Below are 26,661 nucleotides of genomic sequence, written 5' to 3'. Positions count from 1 at the left end.
AGACCACCCTAAGGCTGTCGGGTCTATAGCCACTCTAGGCTGCATTCTCTTATATCATTTCTTTTGCTGCCTCTGCCTTCTCAGATAAGTACTACCATTCTACAAAACAGAATTGGTCCTCCAAGAGAAACAGCCCGTCTTGAAATGCTGGGTCTGGTCCCCTGTGGACAGGAAACAACCCAAGATTGGTTGTGACCTATTTGCGCCTCCTCAGCGAGGTGCACCGTAATTCCTGCGGCACAGTGTGTGGGTCCCGCATCATGGTACACCTACCATACTTAGGGCGCTGTACTGAAGAAAAGCTTAGGTTATTTTTGGAATGTTTGAAATTTATCTCAGCTATTAGTAATTACACAATGCGCTGCATTTTAGTTCATGTTGCCCACAATCTGGCTGTGACAAATTGCAGTCTCAAACTTCCAGACTGTCCTCTTAGAGCAACAGAAAAGGAAATGTTCTTATCCTTTTCCTGATGCAATCTTGACCTGTGTAACTGAATCAAGTAGCATGTGGAACACCACCACTCCCAGAATATTCGGAATGTAGGATCTCTGTGTGTTGATCATAAAATACTGAAGCTGTTTTGCCTGCCCTCACTATGTCACCTCCGATAAGTTCACTGGGGTAGAGGAGTCGGATGTGCAGGTCAAGGACACTGCGGACCAGGCTCCGCTGCCAAGGTCAGGGCCCAGAATGAAGAAGACACCAAAAGCTGTGAATGCAATTGACCCACCGCTTTTAAAGTACTACATAAACCTCCACTTCAGCGCCACTGTGCACCACAGCCCTCAGACTCTGCTAGACACTAAGAACGATCCTCGGACTGAGACACAACAAGAATGTTCTTGATCAGGCATCAAGGCCTAAGGGAAGGCATGGAGCAGGCATAGATGGTGAACACCCATCAACCTCTGCAGACACATCGGCATGGACAAAACACCAGCTTCATGAACACTCTTCAACTCCGACAAAGGATCATGGTCACTCTTGAACGCCAAAGAAAACCTTGACTCAGACAACACCAAAGACAATAAGGCCTTCCTCACAACAACAGTGCTAGAGAAACAGGTTAACACACCGCAACAATCAATAGTGCAGGAGGAAGAAAAAGGCAATGTTTTTGAAGGCCTTCATGAATTCATGGTAAAGCTGTGTCTTAAGGAGACTTCCCAGAGACAAGTCAGCACTTGGATGTTCCACAGCCACTACCAAAAAGAGTGGCAACAGAGCATAGGGCCACAAGCCACATGCCAATAAGTAGACCATTATCACCGTACACAAGGTCACCCTCACCACTAAGGAAGTGGAGGAAGGAGAAAGCTCTGAGCATGAGACTTGGCATATTCCGTAGTGGGGTTGGAATCCAATTGGTTATAGATTGTATTATCCATGACATGATAATACAATCTATAACCAATTGGATTCCAACCCCACTACGGAATATGCCAAAATTCTAAAAAACATCATAGACCAGGCATGCAAACAGGGGACTATCACGGAAAGGACAAAGAACTTTCTCGTAACCACCAACCCTAAAAGTCCAACACTAAGGATGGTGCCAAAAATTCACAAGAATCTCAGAAACCCTCCCATGAGACCAATTGTCTCCACCAGAGGGAGCATACATCAACCGATAGGTCAACTCATCGACAGATACCTTCAACCATCGGTACAATCTACCCAAACATACATCAAGGATACCACTCAATTCCTACTCAAATTGCAACAACTTCAACTGAACCCACAAGAAAAAATATTGCTATGCACTGCTGACGTTTGCAGTCTATACACAAACATACCTCACAACATGGCCATTGAAGCAATGGAATCAGCTATTTTGAACATTGACGTAGACCATGACTTCCAACTGTTTTTGATGGAACTTATGCAGTTCACTTTATACCATAGCTACTTCAGAGTGCAGGACAAATGGTATCAACAACTGACAGGGATGGCTATGGGCAATTCAGCCGCGCCTGTATATGCGAACATTTTCATGCACTGGTATGAAACCCAACATATACTAAAGGACAAGAACTGGACAAACCACCTCAAAATGATATCAAGATACATTGATGACTTTTTCATCATATGGACGGACTCAGAAGAGAAACTCAAAACCCAACTGAACACATTTAACTCTATCGACCAAAGGATCCAACTAACTTGGGACATTTCAGACACATCAGTAAATTTCCTAGATGTTAAAGTCACAGTAACCCCGAATGGATTCGTCACAGACCTCTATGTGAAACCCACCGATAGGAATAATATGCTATTGTACTCTAGTTTTCACGAACCAAATTTGACCAGAAATCTACCATACTCCCAAATGGCAAGGGTCAAAAGAATCACCTCAGATCCAACTACTCTCAAAACAAGACTAAGCGAAATGTCCAACAAATTCGTGCAAAGGGGTTACCCAAAAAATCTAGTGGATGAAACCATGAATAGGATACACAACTTGGAAAGAACCAAACTTCTCACACCAACTCCCAAACCTGAACAAACACAGACAGTAGTGGTTTCAAAATATGCCACCAATAGTAAGAAATTCAAACAAATAATTACGAAACATTGGACAATCCTTAATCTTGAACCAGACTTCAACAACGCATTCAGTCAACCCCCGATATTTGCGTACACCAGAGCAAAAAATCTGGGAGAAATTCTACAAAGCAAACCCAATGATACCAACATATACACTGGAACCAAACCTTGTCTAAACTGTGGCAACTGCAACAGCATTATTAAGGGACACATCATAAATCATCCAACTAAAGGCTATCCAATAAAACTACGAGTCAATGCCACCTGTGACTCAAGCAATCTAATATATGGAATTAAATGTCCGTGTGGAAAGATATACGTCGGGAAAACTGAGCGACACATCAAAGTGCGCCTTACTGAACACAGATCTAACATCAGACTTAAGAATCTGAAATCAGCCTTGTCTGCGCATTTCGTTGAACAACAACACAACGTTTCCCAAGTAAAATACATCATTCTAGAGACTGTTTCCAAACAGGAAGGGAGAGACAATAATAAATTTCTCCTACAACGCGAAAACTGCTGGATTCACAAATTGTCAAGCCAAAAACCTATGGGCTTAAATGAGAGAACAGAACTTGCGTGTTACCTATAAGATTATTGCTCTGTAAATCCATATTGTTGTAATTGTGCATGCTCCCAAACACTTAACACCTCTGACACGACATAAACCCGTTTTTTTACCCGATGATATTAGGCTTGCATGTTAGCCTCATGAACAACCCATTGTTCATGACAGAACAACCCCAAGCTAGTTCGATCCCCCACACTACACTGTAAAATTATATTTTTCTTCTTTTAATCCACTCCTCTCGTAATACATTCTCGTAATTAACTTTTTATTTATTTACTTTTTATTAATTTACGATTCTTAACAAATAAGCTATATTTAGCTCGATACAACTCGCCGACCGGACGCCTCAACCTGCACCGCGATCTACAGTCTTTTTTCCATTCTCGTGAACACGTGACCAAACACGTGACCCCTGTCACTTTGAATATTACTAACGCGGGAAGCTTTTGCTTTTACCGGCGTTTCAAGGAGACGAGCTGCGACACAACGCGTCACTCGTAAACTACCAAGGTCAGTTTCATAAAATACAAAGCCTTGCATGTAACGCACAGGCAAACCCTTTTTTCGCGTATCACGTCTGACGAACCTTTTTACATTTACTCACCTTTAGATTCCGATCCACCGTTCAGAACACAGGCATGTAAGTGTATTTTCGAAACATACTCTTTTATCCCATAGCTTCAATTCCCCCACACTATAACGCATTTGTTCAGATGCATGCAGCACATTGAATGTTATGTTAATCGATAAACTAATGTCTTTGGTATCGTTTTGTTGACTATAATTATATGCACATGATTTACTATGGTTAACGTTCATTTATATTATTATTTTTAGTGTCATTCCCTGATGAAGGGCATGTTTCTAAATGCCCGAAATGCATTGGACACGTAATGGTATTGCCTGATTATATTCATTGACAACAAACTATGAAGTAATGTGAAACGCATTGGTATAAACCATTATCAAATTCATGAAATAAATGAAGCAAAATGAACATTGAATGGAAGCAGATTTCTTTTTACTAAGGAAATGCAAACATTGAGTGTGCCAACTGGGGATGACACCAGAGGTTCTCTGGTCTCACGTATCTAACAATCAATTAGACGTCGTAGGGCCCTCGACGCCTCCTTATTGAGCACCTCTAAAATCCACAAACATTATCTATCTGGGATAAACCTGATTGAACCTAACATAAGCTGTGCAGCTCCACAATACCATTGTATTTGTTCCTGATAGAATTAACACCTTTTCGATATTGCCTGCAGTGTCACACCAAATATCCACGGACTGATCAAAATCAGGTGTGTAACCTCTGCCTGTCGCCAGACCACAGAGAGGCTGACTGCGAAGCCTGCAAGTCTTTCCTATTCAAGAAGACACTTCACAATCGGAGGGTGCGTTCACTGTAAATGTTTCGCATTACCGGGGACGATACTCCCAACATCTTCTGTGATGAGATGCCCAGGAAGAGCCAGCGAGTGAGGGGAGGAAGGGCAGTTCTCCATCAAAGATCTCCGGCTCCAGTGTGGATCAAGAACTCAAATACACCCTGCTTCTCGGTCAGGGCATAAGTACGGTTGCCCCAGAACCTGCTCCAACTAAAGAGTTTCAAACACTTGCCCCTTCCACTTCTAGAGTGAAGTATCTATTAGAATTCACCCATGGCCATCTGGCCATGTTTGCATTCTAAAACATACTTCTGGCGCAATGCCTTTGGGCCCAGCACCGAAAACTTCAGTTAAAGCTACCAACCTCCTTGGATCTAGCGCATTCTTCTGTCTCAGCTAAGCCTTCAGGCCCGCCATGGCTAATCTTTCAGTGCCAGAAAAGAAATCATCCAAAGCCTCGATAATGAAATCAACCGAAACCTTCAAAGCATTTTTTGGTCTCTTTGTCCCCAGTCAAGCCAGTTCTTGAAAAGGACATTAAACAGAAAAATCCAAATTCAAGAAAGTCACAGCGCAAATGATAGGCTCTCCTCCTTCTGAGAGACAGTGAACACTTCAGGAGGACTTGGACATTCCTGTACCTTCCAAAAAGAGGGCAAAAGACAAATATACCAGCCCTGCACATCATCCTACTCCACCTCCTCTTCCACCATTTTCTACTTCTCCACATCAGGACCCTCTAAATAATACACCTCCAGGTTCACCCACTAGGGGTTTAGAAGAACCGTTGGGAAACCCAGATCCTTGGGACTTTGACACAGACCCCATGACTCCTAAGAACCTATATCTTTACCAAGCTCGCCCTTCCCCACCTGAAGATCCTAGTACTTGCCAACAAGCAGTTGCCAGGGCAGCTATCTGTCATGGGGTACAACTTCATTGAGAGTCTCTAGAACAGACCTTACTCTTTGAAACACTGTCATCCACTCATAGGAACTCACGGTTTCTGCCCATGCTTCCAGCCAGGTGACAGCACACGGATGACCTATTTAAAGAGCCAAAATGTGTCAGAGATTTTCCCAAGTCAAAGTTTGACTACTCACAGACCCTAAAAATCTGCCAAAAATTATATCAGCTTTCCACATAAATCAGACATTATATTTACTGATTTTCTTCCCGAAATAATTGCAGAAAGGGCACTACATAAACTGGATGTTAAAAGAGCCCTCGTGTACTATGTGGAAAAAACTAGAATATTTCAATAAACACAATAATTTGTGGCTTTTTCATACCCAATTAACGGCGATTCCATCTCAAAAACAGGAGTTGCTAGATGGGCTGTTAAATGCATAGAAATTTGCTACATTGAAGCAAAAAGAACACCACCCACAACACCAATGGCTCATTCCACAAGAAACAAGCATTTACAATGCAACGGTTTCGCCTTTGGAAAAGTTAGAGCTATTGGCATTGTAAATGACAACATTTGTATTTATGTGTTGGTTTTGAAAACAGATAAATAAATGGCATTGTCATTTACATTGCCAATAGCTTAATCTTCTCGACCTGTTCGATACACAGCAAGCGCCTTACCCGCTTAGTTCCAAGCAACTTGAAAATACCTCAAGTGGCATGCCTGGGCGACCTTAACATTAGTCTCCAGAAATTCAGTACATTTTATTTTGTCAGCCCTAGGGCAAAATATTTGGACTGAGAAATGTAGATACTCCTGTAGGTAATATGGGTGGATCAGAATGGGGTTGGAGGATTCAAACCTGCTGCTGTATTCAATACTTGTGTGATCTGCAGTTAGTCGCGGGTAGTGCGGCTAAATCCGAGGAGCAAAGAAAAATAAAGCTGAGCTCAGTCGAGGCGCTACATTTCCCCATACAAAGCACGATGCGCTTGTCACCCAAAAACATTAATTAACTAAGAAAATATCAGTCTCCGAAAAAGCAGTATTGTAGTAGGGGTATCTTGTAAATACTCAAGCCATTTCCTATCTTTGCCTAGAAAGGGGTCCAACTGATCTCTACGATGGCTTGGTAAAGGTTTCAGGAAAGTGAATCCAATTTGGTAAATAACCTAAGTTAGTGGCATTTTTCCTGCTGTACATGTACCGAAATCATCAAACTTAATAGATAAACAGTCCAGCAACTAACACCGCAAGACACAGCAAAGTGAGAAATCTGGCAAGTTCACACAGAAGCAATCTATTTCTTTTTACCGATGCAGTGGTACAAACTGACTGAAACCATCGGGAATGGAAGGTTTACAGAGCACTTCGAGACCAGTAGTCCAAATCCGAGGTGGGTGGATGCAGAAAGTACATGTCTGCCCCGGCAAAGATTACAATCGTTGGATGTGGACCAAAGCCTTTATAAAATAGTAAGGCCGATATTTAGCCAGTGCAAATCTAAATGAGCCTTGCAAGCTTTCACAACGCACAAAGACTTCAGACACCAATGTTTTAATTATTTAACTATTATCAGGCAATTAAAAAAAAAACTCACACAGAAAGTGTAAGATTAACCATATTTATTAGACAAGTACACAGTATAAAATCACTTTGAGCAAGACCAATTCATAGTGAAGGTTGAGACAGACAAAAATGTAAGTTATTTACTAACAGGCATTCAATATTCAAATTATATTGACATTTATCTGGGTACCATACTATGGTTAAGTGTCCCGCTGCAGCTAAATGGTTAGTAACTTACTAAAACATTATGGGATGTAATACTTGTGCGATGGTAGCACCAGTTAAAACGAGAGGTGTCATGCACAGTGTGTGCATAAGGAGGGGATTGAGAGAGGTGCCAAACGCAGAGTGTACGAGCAGCGAGCACCAGCAATGGGAGCCTGGAGACATGCCACGTACTGAGAGGGTACGCACAGAAGGCCTTGGCGGAGAACCGTTATGCGCCAGGCCAAGAAACGGGGAGGTGGGCAGTGAGGGTACCAGGCAGTGTGTGCCGAGCTGGACACACGGACTGTTGGCCTAGAGAATGCTGGACACTGAATGTGCACATGGAGGGGCGGTGGTGCTCCTCATAAACGCAACAAGCTGCAGTTGGAAGGGTGCCAAGCACTGATAGAGCGCCCAAGTGAAACCGGGAGATGCCTCCCCCGAGCCTATAAATGGAGGTAATGTGGTGTGCAAAGCAGTGTGGACACCGAGTGGGCGCACGCAGAGAGACAAGGGGAGAAATGGATTTTGATTCCTTTTTAGCCGCTGGGTGAACAGCTGACTGCAACAAGCGGGGGGGAGGGGGACAGAGAAGTACAAGCCCCAGAGCACACTGAAATGCTTGCGAGGCGGAGAGGCTCAGCAACGTGCCTGTGGGACACTTTATAAGCAACTCATGATAGTGCGCTATGATTAATAATGTAGTGCACGTGACAGGAAAAGCACTAGTGTAGCAGACATAAAAGTGTGGACACTAAAGTGCGCCATTATTAACAATGTAGCGCGTGTGAAAAGCACTCGCGAAAGTTAAAGCACTACTGTCATGGATACAAAAGTGTGAACACAAAAGTGCGACTTTATTAACAATTAGCCAGTGTTGCTCGCTAACAAAATAAGAAGTGTTCCATCGTATGTACCATCAACCATCATGAAGATGAAGAACTGCGGGAACTCCCACTCAATGCTGTTAAACAGCTGAAAAAAATTAGAATATAAAGCACGGCGCCTTGCGATTTAACGTGTATGCAGCCGGGAAACGGGCTCCACGGTTAATACAAAACAAGCCGACAAGGAGAAAATGGAACATAAGTAAAGTGAAGCAATGAGAGGAGGGAAGGGCGGGAGAGAGGAGAACATGCCTTCTGGCTTCTCCTTGACCAGACTTGACAGGAAGGATGGCAGGGTAGGTGGTATTGCTATTGCCACTAAAACCCCCCTGCAGTGCTCCCTGTCGCCTCTGACCATAGATCACTGTGAAGCTGGTTTTTTTACTATTTTAGTTAACCCTCAATTCTCCTTCTCTGGCATTCTTGCGTACAGACCTCCCGGGAGACTGTATGATTTCACATCCAGCCTTCTCGAAAACACTGCTCACCTCGCTATTAGGAAGAACAATTTCCTGGTGCTAGGCGACTTGAACGCTCATTTTGATGACCCCCTCGATCCCGGAGCCAAGGACATTAGGTCTGCTCTCCAGTCTCTGCAGCTAGATCTTATAAATTTTGATCCCACTCACAGACAAGGTCACCTTCTTGACCCCATCTTTGGGAACGTTTCCAGAGTACACGCTCTTTCTCCCATTCCGGTACCCTGGTCAGATCACTCCATTGTTCCTTTCTACCTGCAGAGATCTGAGCCCGATCCGAAAAAAAATGACACGGATCTTCGGTACCAGCGCCGGAAATGGAAAAATTTCTCTCAGGACATGTTCAATAAATTGATTGGAATAGGAGACTCTCTTGAAAGCACTGACTGTGAAATGGCCTACAGTCAATTGCAGGACAGAATTTTAAGGGCCCTAGACAAAACCGCTCCTACTCGCACCTTAAAAAATTTCATTAGCCCCAGAAAATCCACTCCCTGGTACACCGCAGAACTACAAGCATGCAAATCTGCATGCAAAAAATTAGAACGTGACTGGCGCACTAACTTTTGCCCAGTTATTAAACTTCAATATAAACAAGCGCAAAAGGAATACTATAAAAAAGTCCGTATTTCTAAAGCCATGCATTACAAGACTCGCATTGGGGAGGCAGAGAACTCTTCTAAAGAGCTTTTTAAAATTTTTAAGGAAATTTCTGTGCTCACTAATGACAATGCGCCTTGCGACAACTCAGTGGAAACTTGCAATAAGATTGCTCGCTACTTTTCAGATAAGATCACCAACATCTATACCAGTTTCTCTGACAAGCTGCCATCCGGCCATGATTTTACAGAGAGCGCTGTTACTAATTCCACTGAGTCTTGCCTCCAATGCTTCTCGGTTCCCACTCCCGATGCGCTTATAAACATCTGCAAGAGCGTCAAATCGGGTTCCCCTCGGGACCCTGCTCCCCCGAAAGTACTCAGAGAGAGCCTACAGGTATTGGAACCCTACTTCAGGCAGATTATTCAGTTGTCCTTCTCCTCTGCGCACTTACCGACTGATTGGAAGAAGGCTATTGTATTACCTATCAAAAAGAAGCCGAATGTAAGTCAGGACACCTTGGAAAATCTGAGACCAATCTCTCTATTACCCTATCTTGCCAAAGTGACCGAAAAAATTGCTAACAAACAACTTATGGCTCACTTTGAAGCTAATAAATGCCTGCACAGCTCCCAGTCCGGTTTTCGGACTAATTACTCCACCGAGACAGCCCTCCTGAGAGCTACTGAAACGCTTAGGGCAGGAGCTGATGAGGGTCATACGATGGCGCTCATAATGCTGGACCTCAGTGCTGCGTTTGACACTGTAGCCCATTCCACCCTGCTACAGTGTCTAAACCAGGCTGGGGTCACAAAGGAGGCATTGGGATGGCTTAAATCTTTCCTAATAGACCGAAGCTTCCAGGTTCAGAGAGGAAATTCCCTTTCTGACAGCATTGCCCTAGAACAGGGGGTGCCTCAGGGCTCTGCCCTGAGCCCCACCTTGTTTAACCTTTATATGGCTCCATTGGCGGAGGTGGTTCAATCGTACGGCATAAAAATTGTATCTTATGCCGACGATACCCAACTCCTCATCTCCCTATCCCAGACACCCACCTTGGCTGCTGCCAATTTTAAAACATGCATGCAGGAGCTTGCAGGCTGGATGAACCAACACTGCCTCAAGCTCAATGGTTCTAAAACTGAGGTGCTGGTGATTGGGGGTAACTCGGCCAGTTGGACCCTGGACTGGTGGCCTTCCTGTCTAGGTCCTATGCCTTCCCCATGCAAGGAAGCTAAGAACCTGGGTGTTTGGGTTGATCCCAGACTCTCCTACGACAGCCACGTCCAGAAGCTAACAGGAAAGTGCTTTGGTGTACTAAAGACCTTAAATCGCACCCTGGACCTCCTTCCTTTAGAGGCCAGACGCACGATGACTCAAGCTCTGGTTACCTCCCGTATTGATTACGGTAATGTCCTTCTCTTAGGTACCACTGAGAAGAACATTAAAAAACTTCAGGTTCTCCAGAACACGGCGGCCCGTCTGGTCCTCAGGCTTCCCAGAAGAGCGGCCTCCAAGCCCACACTAGTTGCTCTTCACTGGCTCCCTATAAAAAAGAGAATCTTGTTTAAAGCGCTTCTTATGTGTTACAGGATTACCTCTCAGGTAGCCCCTGAATATCTGAAGGATCTCGCAATCCCCTATGTGCCCAACAGAGAACTGCGCTCCAAGGGTACCGGGCTTCTGTGTGCCCCCCGGATAAACAAAGCAAGAATGGGAGGGCGCTCCTTTCGTGCGCTGGCGGCCAAGAATTGGAACCTTCTTCCTCTGCATATTAGACTGGCTGAGACAGAGACCTTATTTAGGAGACTCTTAAAAACTCACCTTTTCTCCCTTTAGGTCTCTCACTTTCCCCTGCCTTTCCTCTCCACAGCGCGGGGACACGCCGAGATGGCGTCACCAGGCGCTTTATAAAATCCTTTATTATTATTATTATTAAGAGAGCCAAGAGAGAGATGAACAAAATAATTAATAATAAATATCTAAGTTCCATGCAGAGCTTAACGTGCACTAGGATAAATTAAAAGAAAATTTTGAAAACTGGATTTTACCTCTGTGGAAACATACTCAAGCTCCACTACAAAGCTTTGTCCTGCTCGTGATAGTTATTATTTGACATCGTTGCGAGTCTCCTAAAACCTGTGGGACAAAAGCTGCATGCCTGGGCTAAGTTTGTCAAAAAACAACGAAGAGTTTGCTCTACATCAGTTAGGCTGAGCCTTTAAACATAATAAACCAGAAGAAATGCCAGAACTGAGATGTTGATTCAACCAGAAGGTTTTGTTCATAAGTTAGAAAGACAGATTCCAACCTACGCTGTTGCTAGTTAATAGCGATTTATTCAATTATTTTCAAAAAGGGAATTTTTAGACAATTTAATACATTTTTTACAACACTACACCAATATTTATAAAGCACCCATTCACCTAGTCATCCATATCACAAGCATACAAAATCAGGCATCCATATGTACACAGAATTTCAAAATAATCACAAAGGAAAAAATAACGACAAAAAATTCACGACAAAAAATTGGAAAAGGAAAGACAAAGAAACAGAGGCTGCTCATACAATATTCATCTGTGATAAACCATATATCTATACATATATACAAAAATTGGAGATTAGTCATAAACAACTTAAATGATGTCGCACATTGTATATACACATGTTCAAAGTATCGGAATTCACAGTTGTTTGAATTTTCAGTTTAGAGAGAGCAGCACTCAGCAAGGGGCCTACGCGTTTCGAGTCCTATACAATGAAGGGACTCTCATCAGGGCCGGGGAAGGTATCCTACTGGTCTGCAAGGCCACTTCACTGGTGTAGAACGCTGGGGTGCAGGAAGTCGCGCTCACTGGGGGGTGACGGAGTAACACTAGTTTGTTCCAACGGACCGGGTGGGTTTAGTCAAGAAAAGGGGAGTCCCGGGTTGGAGCCCAACGGGGTGAGAAGTACCTTAATCGGTGGAGCTTAGTGCTCAATCAGCACGGCGTCCCGCTTGGGTTAGGACGGATGCTGGCAAGTTTTTTGAAGGACTCCTGAGGGTGTGAGTGTCCTCGTTACAATCGGCGTCTCCGGAGCGCTGATCCTTCGCGCTCCGGAGACGCCGGAGCGCGAAGATATATGGTTTATCACAGATGAATATTGTATGAGCAGCCTCTGTTTCTTTGTCTTTCCTTTTCCAATTTTTTGTCGTGAATTTTTTGTCGTTATTTTTTCCTTTGTGATTATTTTGAAATTCTGTGTACATATGGATGCCTGATTTTGTATGCTTGTGATATGGATGACTAGGTGAATGGGTGCTTTATAAATATTGGTGTAGTGTTGTAAAAAATGTATTAAATTGTCTAAAAATTCCCTTTTTGAAAATAATTGAATAAATCGCTATTAACTAGCAACAGCGTAGGTTGGAATCTGTCTTTCTAACTTATGAACAAAACCTTCTGGTTGAATCAACATCTCAGTTCTGGCATTTCTTCTGGTTTATTATGGGCTAAGTTTGTGGCATTGCACAGAAATAAAACGAGTTGTCGACTGAAAGCACATCGCGCCCTGTAGGGATTCGGGGGCGTGTTTTTTGTGCTCTCCCCTTCCCATTGGCTGGAAGGTAAAATTCCAGCCAATGGGAAGAGGAGAGGGCGGGACTTTAAAAAAGACCCAGAAACGCCCCCGTATCGCGTTGTGACGGGGACAGAGTGATTGACAACCAATCTCTTCCAATGGCTAGCCTCCATTTATGGAGCTAGCCAATGGAAGAGAGAGGCAGGACAAAGCCCCACACTGTACATCAAAAGATTTTGCCTGCGCGAGCACTGCTGCGCAGTGCTACGGCCAGGCGAAACCTAAAAAGGGTGCATCAGTGGCCTTCTTGGGAAATATCCCCCAACAGATATTTGTAAAGCGGCAAAAATGGGCAAACCAACACACTTTTACCAAACACCATTCTGTGGATGAGAATGGCAGACAACAAGCTCTAGTGGGTCAAACAGTTCTACGCACATTACTTCAAGCAAATGCACCATCTGATGCCTAAAACCACTGTGAGACGAGTACTGTTTTACAGTCTATGCATAGTATGTGTATCTGTAGGCAATACATGCTGTAAATGGTGTATGTTACTTTTCCCTGTAAGCATCTATTTGTAGCATGTAGTGCTGCAGATTCACCTTCAACCTCACTGGCAGGTATTAGATGGTGTCAAATATACCTAAAAATGTAAACCTGTTCAACAGCAAACGCCTATTTAGCAGACTATATCCTCACTTCCCACATGGCAGGGAAAAAGCATTAAAGTCTAACAAAGGAGCTGTTAAACATGTGCATTGCCTCGAGAAGGAGGAGATACGAATCAGGACGTCAACCATAAAAGACTTTGAGAAAAATAAATAGCAGAGTCTGGGCCCAACACTAGATGGCAGGAGTGTGCATAGCATTTGAATCTGCAGCACTACACAGTATGAATAGATGCTTACGGGGTAAGTAACATACTCCAGAGTTTTCCTAATTTGGAAAGGGCATACATTGTGTAGCATAACATCTAGTGTGTTTAAAATTGCACAAAACGTAGAATGCATAGATATTACTGTTAGTGTTTGCACATGGAGCCATTTGTGCCTGTTCATCAACCATTTTCTTTACTTTGTATTTTTGTGCACAGAGCTTTCTTACCTGGCCATCTTTATTCAGGCATTCTTTGACATTGGTATGTTATACCATTCTTTTATCAGTTGATTAATAGACTTTAATTAGACCCCTCCCTTGCAATTGTACCTTATGACCAGCTAACCGAAAACAAAATTAATGTGTAGCTAAATATACCCTAATATTAGTATATCTGAAATCAATGTTGCCATAGAATCCTTTGACTGTCCCTGTTGATGGAAAGTTTGACAAATGATTATATATTTAGACCTTTATAAATAAAATGCATTGCATCGGTCTAGGTAGGCTCAGAATGGGAGCTACTTAAACACCTGATGCTTCATGTAGAGATTCAGATTGAATGATCCCAAACGTATTCACAGCTTTTATATTTTTACATTCTATTTACACCATGTATCTTTGACTGTGTGCATTTTTCTCTCATTTCTTTCTTTTCTGCCAATCTGGGTGCTTTTCAACGTCTTTATAGTCTACAACCTTTTCAGTAACTGAAGAGCTTTGTTTCATGCTTAGTCTTAGAGCTGTCTTCCTTGCAGTGCATTTCCAACCATTGAAAAGTTGATATCTGCTTACTTTTTGACATAAAGTATCCGGACAGGTTTAGAAAAGCAAGTAAAAGGTGATAAGGGAGCATCTACTTTCCAGTAAGCATCTGTTCTTGTCATGTAGAGCTGTAAATTCACATGCGCCCTCCCATCTCCCTGGACACCTGTAGTTGTTGCAGTTCTCATTATTTACATTATCTATGCATAGACATCTCTTTACTACACTTAATCCATTCTCACCTTCTTGCGGGAAAACAATTGAACAATAGAGTTGATGCCCATGCGCACGATCACCGAAAGGATGAGTCACCTTACCTCGTGACTGGAAAGACTTCTTCGAAGAAAAACAACTTGCAAACATCCGTACCCAACACTATATGGCAGGAGTATGCAAATAATGTGAATCTACAGCTCTACGTGCCAAGAACGGATGCTTACTGTGTAAGTAACATAATCCTTCTTCACGTCACCAGTCATTAAGTGGTTCCTAGAAGGAGCAAAAAGAATAGCACCTCCAAAAAAGGTACAATGCACCCACATAGAATTTTAATATTGTGCTCACACAACTGATAGTCACTATTTGAACCCTACAGAGGGCCACATTACAAATGCTCACACTAAAGACTACCCTTTTTAGTGGCCATAACATCACTATGCAGAGTTGGTGAATTACAAGCGCTCACCTTACAGGAGCCTTTTTTTCAAGTACACCGACAGAATTGTCATGAGATCAGCAGTACATGCCAAAGGTTTACTCACAGTTCCACATGAACGAAACTATATAGATACCAAGTTTCTTTCAAAGACAAAAAACGCACACAGAGAGGACATTACAGACTCTGGATCCAAGACGTGTGGTAATGTATTGCATCAAAAGAACAAATGCTGACAGGACAACGATACAGCTCTTTGTATCAAATTCAAATAGTTTTCTAGGAAGACCAGTTACCAAGAACACAGTTACAAGACAGAAAGCACAAACTAATCAGTTGTGTCACAGGAATGCACGAGGGACATTACAAAACACTCCTTGTGCAGAATCAATAAGAAAGAAGGGAGCAACCATTGCTTTCTTAGCAAATACAACATTGCAAGACATTTGTATGGCAGCAACATGGTCGTCGGCACATACGTTTAAAAGTCATTATTGTGTAGATATTCAGATGAACAAGGAATCACAAGTAGGGCAAAATGTCTTAGAACATCTGTTTTCAAATCAATGCTCATTTTCAACCCAACCACCACTGTAGTAACAAGCCACTGCAAAATCAATGCACAGCATGTGAATCCAGAAATGATTCATGCTGCAAAACATATAGTTTCTTACCCGTCTATGTAGTTTTGCAGCTTGAAGAATATTCTTAATTCACAAGCGAATCCAGCTACCTCTGCCAAGAAAATGATAGGAGGGAACAGCATATAAAAAGTACAAAAAAAGAATCCGAAGATAGCGACCAAAGGTGGGAACTTTTGGGGGAAGCACGACAATGTCACAAGGGGACACATAATGGTGGTCCGTCAATGCTACCAACAACAATAAAAAGAGTAGAAGGACAAGGTTTTTTAGGGAGATTTCCAGATCCAACCACAAAATGGTGGAATAATGCACAGCATGTGAATCATGAAAATTCTTCACGCTGCAAAACTACACCGACGGGTAAGAAACTACATGTTCATTACTGAGTCCCTCTGGCATACCTCTGGGACCCAAGGAGCCAAGAGGGTTTCCACATGGAATACTGCCAGGGAATTCACCCTCAGCGCCATTTGGTATCTCTGAGTCACTCTTGCTTGTGACTCCTGTTCATATGCCACTCCCTGCATCCAAAACCACGCTGGCCCTGGGTTTGCTGATGCCATCATCACTGCCCGAAGAGTTTGCCCAATTGTGCTCTCCGTAGCCTGTAGACTTCGACATTGCACCTGAATCCAACTGAGCCCCTATTTCTGCTCTCGATTTACCATAAGGTAGGCAACAATCTTTGCATCCACTTTTTGCAACAGACTCTGATAACTAATGTGATACGGGTGATGAGTACGCCTAGTCCAATCAGGATGATAACTGGTTTAGAACTTGCAGGAGACTAATAAGTTATACACAACCTCTCTCCTTCCGGACCAGCTGCAAAAGAATATGCTTCCTATGCCATGGTCCAGCACATGGTTTGTAAGCCCCTGATCACCAGCTCCCCACCCTTGAGGTAAAAACGAATGTTCTTACTGAGGTCCTGATGGACGCACTTTTAGGAGCTTGGGCCAAGGCTTGCTCTGACCAGCCAGTTAATACACAAATTGCTAGGCACTCTCACCATGCTGTAGGCAACCCACCTTTCTTGTCCCAGCACCCCTCTCCAGAAATTCTTGTGGTGCAGGTTTCCACCAGCTGTTCCAATTGAAATACTTTTCGGTCGCACAAGTCTTCCTTGGAATGCCCGTAATTTCTTCGCTTTGTACGGTCTCAGATGTGCAATAGGCACCAGCTTTGCCATCCACCACCATGCGTGGCTGCACTCCACTAGGTTCTGTAGTAGGGGATCTCTGTGTATAGTCATAATCTAGTGAATAGTCCCGCCCATGTGCGTGGACCCCGGAGCAATCAAAAATAATCTTAGTGTCAAAAAAATGCAGAAATGCATACACTTAAGAGAGAATTTAAAGACAGATAATGCAGCCTAAAAAGGCTACACTGTCCAGTACTTCAACTAGAAATTCCACCATAAAATCCACAAAAACAGCAAAGCCTGTACAGATTTCCCTTGCTTCACCAGCAAGATCCCTCAGGAATGATAGAGAGAAGAACCTGGACAGACAAGCCCCATAGGCTGCCATTATGTGGCTTAAACAGGATACTGTGCCTTTAAGGAAACCTTCCAGAAGCTTCTCCCAGTATCCCAGAATGCATAGCAGGTCCAACTTACTTTCAGTTCTTTTTTCCGGCTCCTGCAAGCAGGACCCTGGAGCATTGAGCTCTCCCTTTTCAAGGGTTTTGTTGGTGTTTTTTGCACTAATTTCGATTTTGTGTACTTTTAAAGTACTTTGGTGTCTTCTTCTTGGTATTTTGCACACTTTAGTTGTCTATAATGCCTGCATTATTTGACAAATACCCGAAGTGCTCCAGGAAGAAGGCCAAGTCAGACCCCCATGAGGTCTGTATCCTCTGCCTTCCTTCTTCCCACATCCCAGAGGAGTGTGAGATCTGCCGTGGGTTCACTGGCAGGACCCTGTGGGACAGGATGAAAATCAGACTTCAGGGACTCGAGGAGAGAAGGATGAAGGCACAAGGTGGGTCTGGTGGGGCTTCTTCTGCCCATGCTGAGGCCTCTGGGGACCTCCCCAGGGGCAGGAAGTCCAGCAAACGTCATCTATCTCCGTCTAGGTCGGTGGCTCCTACCACGGCGTCCAGAGGAATGACTGCTATCTGTTCCCCTTCTCCCCAGGGCTCTGGGTCGAGACGACGTTGACCGTCGACGTCGAGGGATGTGGACAGGCCGCCGTCGAAGTCTCCGGTGGCATCTTCATCGACGTCGGTGTCGACGTCGAGTGATCGCAATCGTGGGGCCCGGCGTCGGCGCTCGTCGTCGAGACGACAACGCCGGCCGCCGTTGGCGAAGAGGAGGCGATCGGCGTCGAGGCATAGAAGATCGCCGTCGAGGCACAGAAGGTCGCCGTCGAGGCACAGAAGGTCGCCGTCGAGGCACAGAAGGTCGCCGTCGAGGCACAGAAGGTCGCCGTCGAGGCACAGAAGATCGCCGTCAAGGCATCGACGGCGCAGAAGGTCGGCGTCGAGGCATGGACGATCGACGTCGAGGCGAAGGAGACGTGCGACGTCGAGGTTGTCTCGCTCGACGTCGAGGAAGCGCGACTCAACCCCGAGGAAACGGCGCTCGCCGTCGGGTCGCCGTTCTCCGACTCCCAAGAGGCGCGGAAGGAGCGCTGACGCCAGGAGTCGCTCTGGCAAGCGTCAGGAGGCTGTGGATGACTCTCCTAGGTCCCAACCTAGTGAGGGGGGAGTTTCACCGGGTTCAGCGCACTCTGCTGTGTTCACCCCTACTAAGCCTAAGTTGGTTACTCCTCCTCCTCCCCTACTAAGAGGGCCTCGTCCTCTGTCCCCTACTCCACCACCACTGCCACCTCTTCCACCTCCTCAAGATCCTCCGTTGGAGAATCCTCCTCCAGTACCTCCGAGGACCTATTCGTTGCCAAAGTTCCCTACTCCTCCTAAAGGGACCCCTCGGCCGGGGGCGCCACCCAAGCCTAAGTCTCCTGCCCCAGCAGGGCGGCCTAAGCCCAGGAGGTCGCGATCCCGCTCCGGGCGGAGAGGGAGAGAGCGCAGTCGGCACCGATCCTCTACGAGATCGAGGCGGCGCCACAGGAGGCGAGAGTCGCGGTCCTGCACGGATTCCTCCGGGACCAGATCTTTCTCCCCAACTTTGTCGGACTCGCCAGGGACAAGGGTGTCCCCAGTGGATGATATCAGTACCTTTCAGGACGTGCTCTTGAGGGGGGCGGCGAAGCTCGGGATCACGGTGACGGCTCCAACACAGACGATGTCCGTGATCTTTGAGACGCTTCACAAGAAGCACCTGTCCCGCCCTCTTCTGCCGCTCGTGCCAGGTTTGGAGGAACCAGCGAAGGAACTGTTCCTTACGCCTGCAACTACGAGGGCTGCTCCGTCCCGCCTTCTTAAGAAGTACAGGGCTCCGGACTCAGCCAGACTCCGTGATTGTGACGGCGGCCAGGAAGCAGCACTCGACCTCCCCGTCTTCTACTGTTCCTCCGGATAAGGAAAGTCGTTGGATCGACTCCAATGGGAGAAAGGCCTGTGGGACGGCCTCTACGTCCATGAAGGCCGCTAGCGACGCGGCCCTGCTGGGACGTTATGATCGGGCACTGTGGGAGTCCCTACAGCAGTTTGCGGATCTCCTTCCGAAGGATCGGAGGGAGGATTTCCTGGAAGTCCTGAAGGAAGGGATGCTGGTCTCCAATCAAATCATCAGCGCGGCTGCTGATGCCTCGTTGCTGGCAGCCCATGGTTATTGTCATGGGGTTAACCAGAGACGCCATGCCTGGCTTAGACTGACGTCCCTCAAGCCGGAGGCCCAGCAGAGAGTTGCTAATCTGCCCTTCTCGGGGGGGACCCTCTTTGGGAAGCGCGCGGATGATGAAATGGCCCGCATGAAGGCGGAGGCCGAGACCTTAACGGCGGTGGGCTTGGAGAAGCCCAAGGACAAGAAGAGCTACCGCCCGTTCCAGAGGAGGTTCGGGGCGCAGGGCAGAGGGCGAGGACAAGCTACGGGTCAGCAACAGCAGCAGCAGTACCACAGGCCCTTCCAAAAGCGCCAGAAGGGTAGGGGAGGCCAGCAACCCTCTACCGCGAACAAGGGCGCAGCAGGGTCTCGACCCTGAGCTGTTACTTCCCCCTCGTCCGTTACCCGCTCCGGTGGGGGAAGCATTCAATCTTTTCTGGCAGAGTGGAGAAAAATTACTCAGGACAAGTGGGTGCTGAATATTGTTTGCAATGGATACAGTCTTCGGTTCACCGGCCCGCCTCCATCGATCCCTCCGGTCAGCTCACAGTATCAACTGCGCGAGCTCCAGGCGGAGGCCAACGTCCTCTTGAGGAAAAGGGCCATAGAAGACGTGCCTCTGTCTCAGAGAGGAAGAGGTCTGTACTCCAGATTCTTTCTGGTCCGCAAAAAGGACAAGAACGAGTTCAGGCCCATTCTGGATTTGCGACAGGCAAACAAGTGGATTTGCAGAGAACAGTTCCGCATGCTGTCGTTGCATCAGATTTATCCTCAGCTGCAACGGGGAGACTGGCTGTGTGCCATAGACCTACAGGATGCTTACTTCCATGTGCCCATTGCACACAAACACCGGAAGTTCCTGCGATTCAAAGTCGGCGCCAATCACTATCAATACACAGTGTTGCCGTTCGGACTGAAGTCTGCACCCAGAACATTCTCGAAGTGCATGGCGGTGGTGGCCGCACACCTGCGGAAGGGCAATGTGTTTGTCTACCCGTACCTGGACGATTGGTTGATCAAGGCCTCCTCCTTCTCGGAAGCTCAAGCGCACTTCCAGAAGACGTGCGTTCTCTTGAACAAGCTGGGGTTGCACATCAACATGTCCAAGTCTGTCCCGACTCCGGTCCAGTGCATACAGTACTTGGGAGCCTCAATCGATACGCTGTCAGCAAGCGTGTCTCCTTCGGAGGAGCGACGGCAATCGATCCTTCGGAAGGCTCAGGCTCTTATGACCGCTCCATCTACAACAGTGAGAACGGTGTCTTCTCTACTGGGGTCGATGGCCTCTTGTATCTTCCTCACTCCCCATGCAAGACTTCACATGAGACCTCTGCAGGAGTGCTTGGAGGACCAGTGGGACCAGAGGAGAGGATCTTGGGACGACAAGATACAACTGCCTCTGCATGCTCTTCAGTCTCTGAAGTGGTGGTGTTCAGCGGAGAATCTCCTCAGAGGGGTTCCCTTCCACAAGGACATTCCTACTCAGACGATCGTGACGGATGCTTCCCTCCACGGCTGGGGAGCGCATTCGGGAGACTTACAGATTCAAGGTGTGTGGTCTCCGATGGAGTCCACTTATCACATCAATTTCCTGGAACTCAGAGCTGTTCACTTGGCGCTGAAGGCCTTTCATCCGTCCTTCCGGACCAACTCTCTGCTTGTACAGACGGACAATACTACCACGATGTATTACCTCAACAAGCAGGGTGGGTCGAGATCGCGCACCCTGTCTCGGGAGGCGCAGACGATCTGGCATTGGCTTCTGGCAAGAGGATTGACGATAATGGCCACCCATCTGCCAGGTGTGCAGAATGTTCAGGCGGACGCACTGAGCAGACTGATTCAGGAAAACCACGAATGGGTCATAAACGACGACGTGCTAGGAGAAGTCTTCGAAAGGTGGGGGACTCCAGACGTAGATCTGTTCGCCACCGCCCAAAACAGCAAATGCCGAGACTTCGCCTCCAGGTACTACCAGCAAGGGACGCTGGGGAATGCACTCTGGATCAACTGGTCGAACAGCTTTGTGTACGCTTTTCCACCCATTCCCCTGATTCCAGCGGTGCTGATCAAGCTGTCCCAATCCAGGGCGAGGATGATCCTGATTGCCCCGGAATGGCCCAGGCAGTGGTGGTTCACGGACCTTCTACACCGGTCTCTCCTTCCGCACATACGGCTGCCGTGCAGGCCGGACCTTCTCACGAAGTTCGGGGGGGCAGATGTTGCACCCGAACCTCTCCTCTTTGAGTTTGGCGGCATGGCTCCTGAGATAGTGCAATATGGCCATTTGAATCTCACAGACGATTGCATGGACATACTGAAGGAGGCTAAGCGACCTTCCACTAGGACTTCCTATGCTTACAAGTGGAACAGGTTCTGTATCTGGTGCAAGTCTAAGAACTATGACCCAACGACATGCAAGGAAGAAGTCATCCTTCCTTATCTTCTACATTTGGCGCAGTCTGGCCTTAACGTTCATTCCATTAAGGTTCATCTCGCTGCCTTGACTGCCTACAGGAAATGCCCTTCACAGACTTCCTTCTTCCAGATCCCTGTGGTCAAAGATTTCTTGGAAGGCTTGAAGAAAGTATTCCCTCCTGTCAGGCTTCCTTCGGCTTCATGGGATTTGAATGTGGTGCTGTCCAGATTGATGAAGGAGCCTTTTGAACCTATTCATAAGGCTTCGTTGCAGCACCTGTCCTGGAAGGCGGCGTTCCTCGTGGCCATTACATCGGCCCGCAGGGTGAGTGAAATTCAGACGTTGTGTTGCAACGAACCTTATACTGTATTTCATGCTGCTAAGGTTGTTATGCGTACTCACCCTAAATTTCTTCCCAAGGTTATTTCTGATTTTCATATCAACCAGACTATAACTTTGCCTACGTTTTTTCAGGATCCTTCATCTCCAACGGAAAGGTCTTTACATTCCCTGGATGTCAGGAGGGTGTTGAAATTTTATCTGGATAAAACCAAGGATATTCGTAGGTCAGACCAATTATTTGTCAATTATGGATCTGTCAGGACGGGTTTTGCTACCTCTAAGCAGTCCATCTCTAGGTGGATTGTGTCCTGCATACAGCTGTGTTACCAAAAAGCTAATAAGACCTTAGGGGGTAAGCCTAAGGCTCATTCCACCAGAGGTAAAGCTGCCACGACAGCTTTACTCCGTAATGTTCCGATTGCAGAGATCTGCAAGGCAGCCACTTGGAAGTCGGTTCATACCTTTGCTAAGCATTACTGCCTGGACACTGATGCCAGGGCAGACGCTCAGGTTGGGCAGGCTTCGCTGCGGAATTTATTCGCACTATAGTGGTTGTTTCTGTTTCTCCACCGCCGCTTTGGTGTGGGGATGGGCTTGCCATTCTATTCACTAGATTATGACTATACACAGAGATCCCCTACTACAGAAGGAGAAGTTTCTGTCCTGTAACTCCAGTTCTGTAGTAGGGGTATCTCTGTTATAGTCATAAGCGCCGTCCCGCCTCCCCGGTGGAGAATTCTTCATGTAAATAATGCTACAGGTCTGGCGTTTTTTACGCCTTCAAAAAGAACTGAAAGTAAGTTGGACCGGCTATGCATTCTGGGATACTGGGAGAAGCTTCTGGAAGGTTTCCTTAAAGGCACAGTATCCTGTTTAAGCCACATAATGGCAGCCTATGGTGCTTGTCTGTCCAGGTTCTTCTCTCTATCATTCCTGAGGGATCTTGCTGGTGAAGCAAGGGAAATCTGTACAGGCTTTGCTGTTTTTGTGGATTTTATGGTGGAATTTCTAGTTGAAGTACTGGACAGTGTAGCCTTTTTAGGCTGCATTATCTGTCTTTAAATTCTCTCTTAAGTGTTTATGCATTTCTGCATTTTTTTGACACTGTAAGAGATTATTTTTGATTGCTCCGGGGTCCACGCACATGGGCGGGACTATTCACTAGATTATGACTATAACAGAGATACCCCTACTACAGAACTGGAGTTACAGGACAGAAACTACTCCTTCTCTCGCAATGTCCAGTCCTCCTTGGACATGCCATTTGATGGGGCTTGCGTGTTCCAGTGGAAGGCTGCCTGTGCCCTCGAACTCTTCAAGGAAAGTAGGATCACCACTTGCTCTATGGGCCTTTTTGCACTGCCTTGCCAACCGCACCATATCCAGTGATCCTTTTGTGGCTTTGGCACAAGCATCCACTACTGTTTGCCTGTCATGCCCCCCTTAAGGGACCAAGCAGTTTCACAGGAGAGGCAGAGGTGCCCACTGCCCTCCAGCCACGGTCAGCATGCCTGCCAAACTTCTTTAGTGTACCCTTAAAGGGCTGTAAGGATACAATCTTTAATGTACCCATACAGCCACCCGGAGGGAGACAATCCACCAATTCCATCAGGCTCATAGGTTGTATAAATTGTTCACAAATGCTACAATTTACCCTTCCTTTTCTCCCTGCTGCACCTTCCACCATCCATCTAATGTCTGACTAACGACCATCTCCATTTTTTTGTCAGGAATCTCAAGCCCTTTTAGCCAAAGGGGCTGTCAAGAGTATGCCAGTGGCAGAAGTAGGGGTTGGTTATTTCTGCTACATTCTGGTGCCCAAGAAGACCAGAGGTCTTCGCCTATTCTTGATCTTAGCAGTCTGATGGCCTTCCTCTAGAAGGAGAAATTCAAAATGCTCTCCCTGGCCTTGACTGACCTCGACCCTGGAGACTGGATGGTAGCGTTGGAACTGCAGAATGCTTATTTTCATACTCCCAGCCTGCCAACACATTGGCGTTACCTGTGGTGGGAGAGGAGCATTTTCCGGTCGCTGGGCTCCCCTTTGGTCTCACCAGCGCCCTTTGGGTTGTTGTGAAACTGATAGAGGTGGTGGTATCACACCTTCCGAGGTAAGGGTTGCCACTGTTTCCCTACTTCGATGACTCGCTGTTGAAGGCTGGCTCATCCTAGGCTGTCATCAACCACCTCGAGACTATGGCACATCTCCTGTCATCTTTAGGGTTTGTTATAAATATGCCAAACTCGCACCTTACTCTTTCTCAGATGCTCACATTCTGTACATTGTTCGATTTCATTTTCCCCAGGGAAGAGAGTGCAGAACATGTATGTTGTGATCCTGATGTTTCAGCCTCTGTCCTGCATTTCAGTAAGGTATCCTCAGATTGCTAGGACTGATGGCCTCCTGCATCCTGCTAGTCAAGCACACCAGTTGGCACACGAAGGAGCGTCAGTGAGATCTGAAGTCCCAGTGGGCCCAACATTTAAGGGACCTTGGCGACCAGGTTCAGATTTCGGAGGATGCTATAAAAGATTCTCAATGGTGGTTAATGGACTGCAATTGGGTCAATGGCAGAGCCCTCTCCACCCAGAGCTGAGAGTGGTGGCTGATGCATTACTACTGGGGTTGGGAGGACATCTGGGAAAAATGGACATCGGAGGCCTCTGGTCCCTAGAAGAGTCCTGGCTTCACATCAGCCTTCTGGAGCCGAGGGCTACTCGTTTGGCATTGAAAGCCTTCTTTTTGTCTGCCAAGAGGAGGAAGTTGTAGGTGCTCATGGAGAAGACCACCAGCATGTGATACTGTAACTTAACAGGGTGGGGTGGGGTCACGGCCTCTGTGCCAAGAGACATTGCACTGCTGGAAGTGGATAGACCGCTAAGGAATCTGACAAATGTGAACCACCGAGCAGGTTCATTGGATGCCAGGGCAGACAAGTTTAGCCATAGGTGCCATGCGGATAACAAATGGCAGCTACATCTGGAGGTCGCACAAGGTCTCTTCCGCAAGAGGGGAGAACCTTGGCTTGGTCTATTAGCCATCGCAAAGAACGTGCCGTCTGCGCTTTGAAGTTTCCAAGGCATATCTCGCTCAGAGATGTGTTCCATCACAAGTGGAAGTTGGCGCTCCTGTATTCTTTTCTGCCAATTCCACTACTGCCCTGATTTCTCAAGAAGATCAGGACAGACCCAGCTCAGGTCATGCTAGATGTTCCGGATTGGGTACAGAGAGTATCTAGAACTCCTGGGCTTGAGCAGCAACAGGGCACAGTTCTGCACCAGGGACCTTGCAAACTCCTCCTTCATGTGAGGAGATTGAACAGCAGCAACTGAACACCTTCCGCCAGAGGTGGTGTATGTTTTCTTGGCAGCCAGGCATTACTAGATGAAAATTTAATACGCCTGTCGTTGGGACAAGTTTGTGGCTTCATACAGCACTCGCCAGACTGATCCCCCTTCCCTCCCCGGGTAAATGGTCTGACGTTTTGTTATGTTTTTTCTGTCTCTTGCCCGGCAAAGCTTTGCTCTGGGTACAGTTCGCGATTATCTGTTGACGCTATCGGCCTTTTTACTGTAGCCAGATCAGCCTGGGCTGCAACACATTTCCCCCTTTGCCTTTTATCATGCACCAATGGGACCTTAATCTAGTCCCGACTTGTTTGATATGCACTTGGTTCAAGCTGCTTCACAGCTCTCTTATGGCCCCTAACCATCAAGCCTGTTTCTGACTGCGATCAACTCTGCACGGCAAGAGTGAACTTCAGTCTTTCAATCCACCTTAAACTTCCTTTTTGCCCAGACAAATTTGTTCTGCAGACATAGGCATCCTTGCTGCTGAAAGTTGTTTCACTGGTCCAAACATTCACTTTGCTGGAAGTCTGTACTCCGCTTCAACCGTTTGAGAAGGAGGAGAGACTTTATTGCTCAGGCCCCAACAGAGTGCTGAGATTTTTATAGATCACTCCAAACATCACTGGGTGGACAATCCGCCCTTTGTGATGTTCTCTGGAGCGAAAATATATGGCAGTTCAAAAGAAAACCATCTTCCATTGGATCATACTCTGCATTAAAACCTACTATGCATTGGCCCAAAAGCAGCCTGCAGTGGGACTGCATGCTTATTCTAACCGAGCCAAAGCTGCTACCTCTACGTTAGCACGCTAAATCCCTGTCCTAGACTTTTGCCAAGTTACTAGGTGGCGGTCACTACCCTTGTTCACAAAGCATTATTTGTCAATGGAAGGGAGAGGTAGAGGTGACAAAAACAGGGGACTCAGCCTCCTATGCTTCTTGTAGAAACGAGAGCCCATCTGTACGATTGGACTATCTTTCCACTCTTTATGTTCAGTATACAACAGTTTTCTAAAAATAACCCTCACCCACCAGGGTTTCTCCTTGGTGGCATGCTTCATCATTGGGTTCTTCCTGTACCGTTGGTGAATGGGGCGTGCTATAACCAATGGATGAGTAGGAGCTCTTTGATTATTTGCTAT

The 26,661-nt window shown here is 46.4% G+C and overlaps 1 protein-coding gene across 3 annotated transcripts in view; it reads left to right on the top strand.

The window, feature by feature from the left end:
* The window catches only part of LOC147731157 (neurabin-2-like), a 681,485-nt gene that overhangs the window by 613,640 nt on the left and 41,184 nt on the right, over positions 1-26,661 (top strand). Inside the window, exon 16 of one of the 3 annotated variants that reach the window (XM_086956139.1) lies at positions 13,831-13,875. The exons of the other annotated variants lie outside the window; for them this stretch is intronic. Within the exon in view, the coding sequence (XP_086812265.1) occupies positions 13,831-13,875 (45 nt within the window). The remainder of the gene's footprint in view (positions 1-13,830; positions 13,876-26,661) is intronic. 3 annotated transcript variants of the gene reach the window in all.

The sequence above is a fragment of the Lissotriton vulgaris genome, chromosome 2_1 (genome assembly GCF_964263255.1).
Source record: "Lissotriton vulgaris chromosome 2_1, aLisVul1.2, whole genome shotgun sequence".
In the NCBI taxonomy this organism is placed as follows: domain Eukaryota; kingdom Metazoa; phylum Chordata; class Amphibia; order Caudata; family Salamandridae; genus Lissotriton; species Lissotriton vulgaris.
Note: the sequence above shows the minus strand (reverse complement) of the source record. Positions and strands in the feature narration are given on the sequence as shown.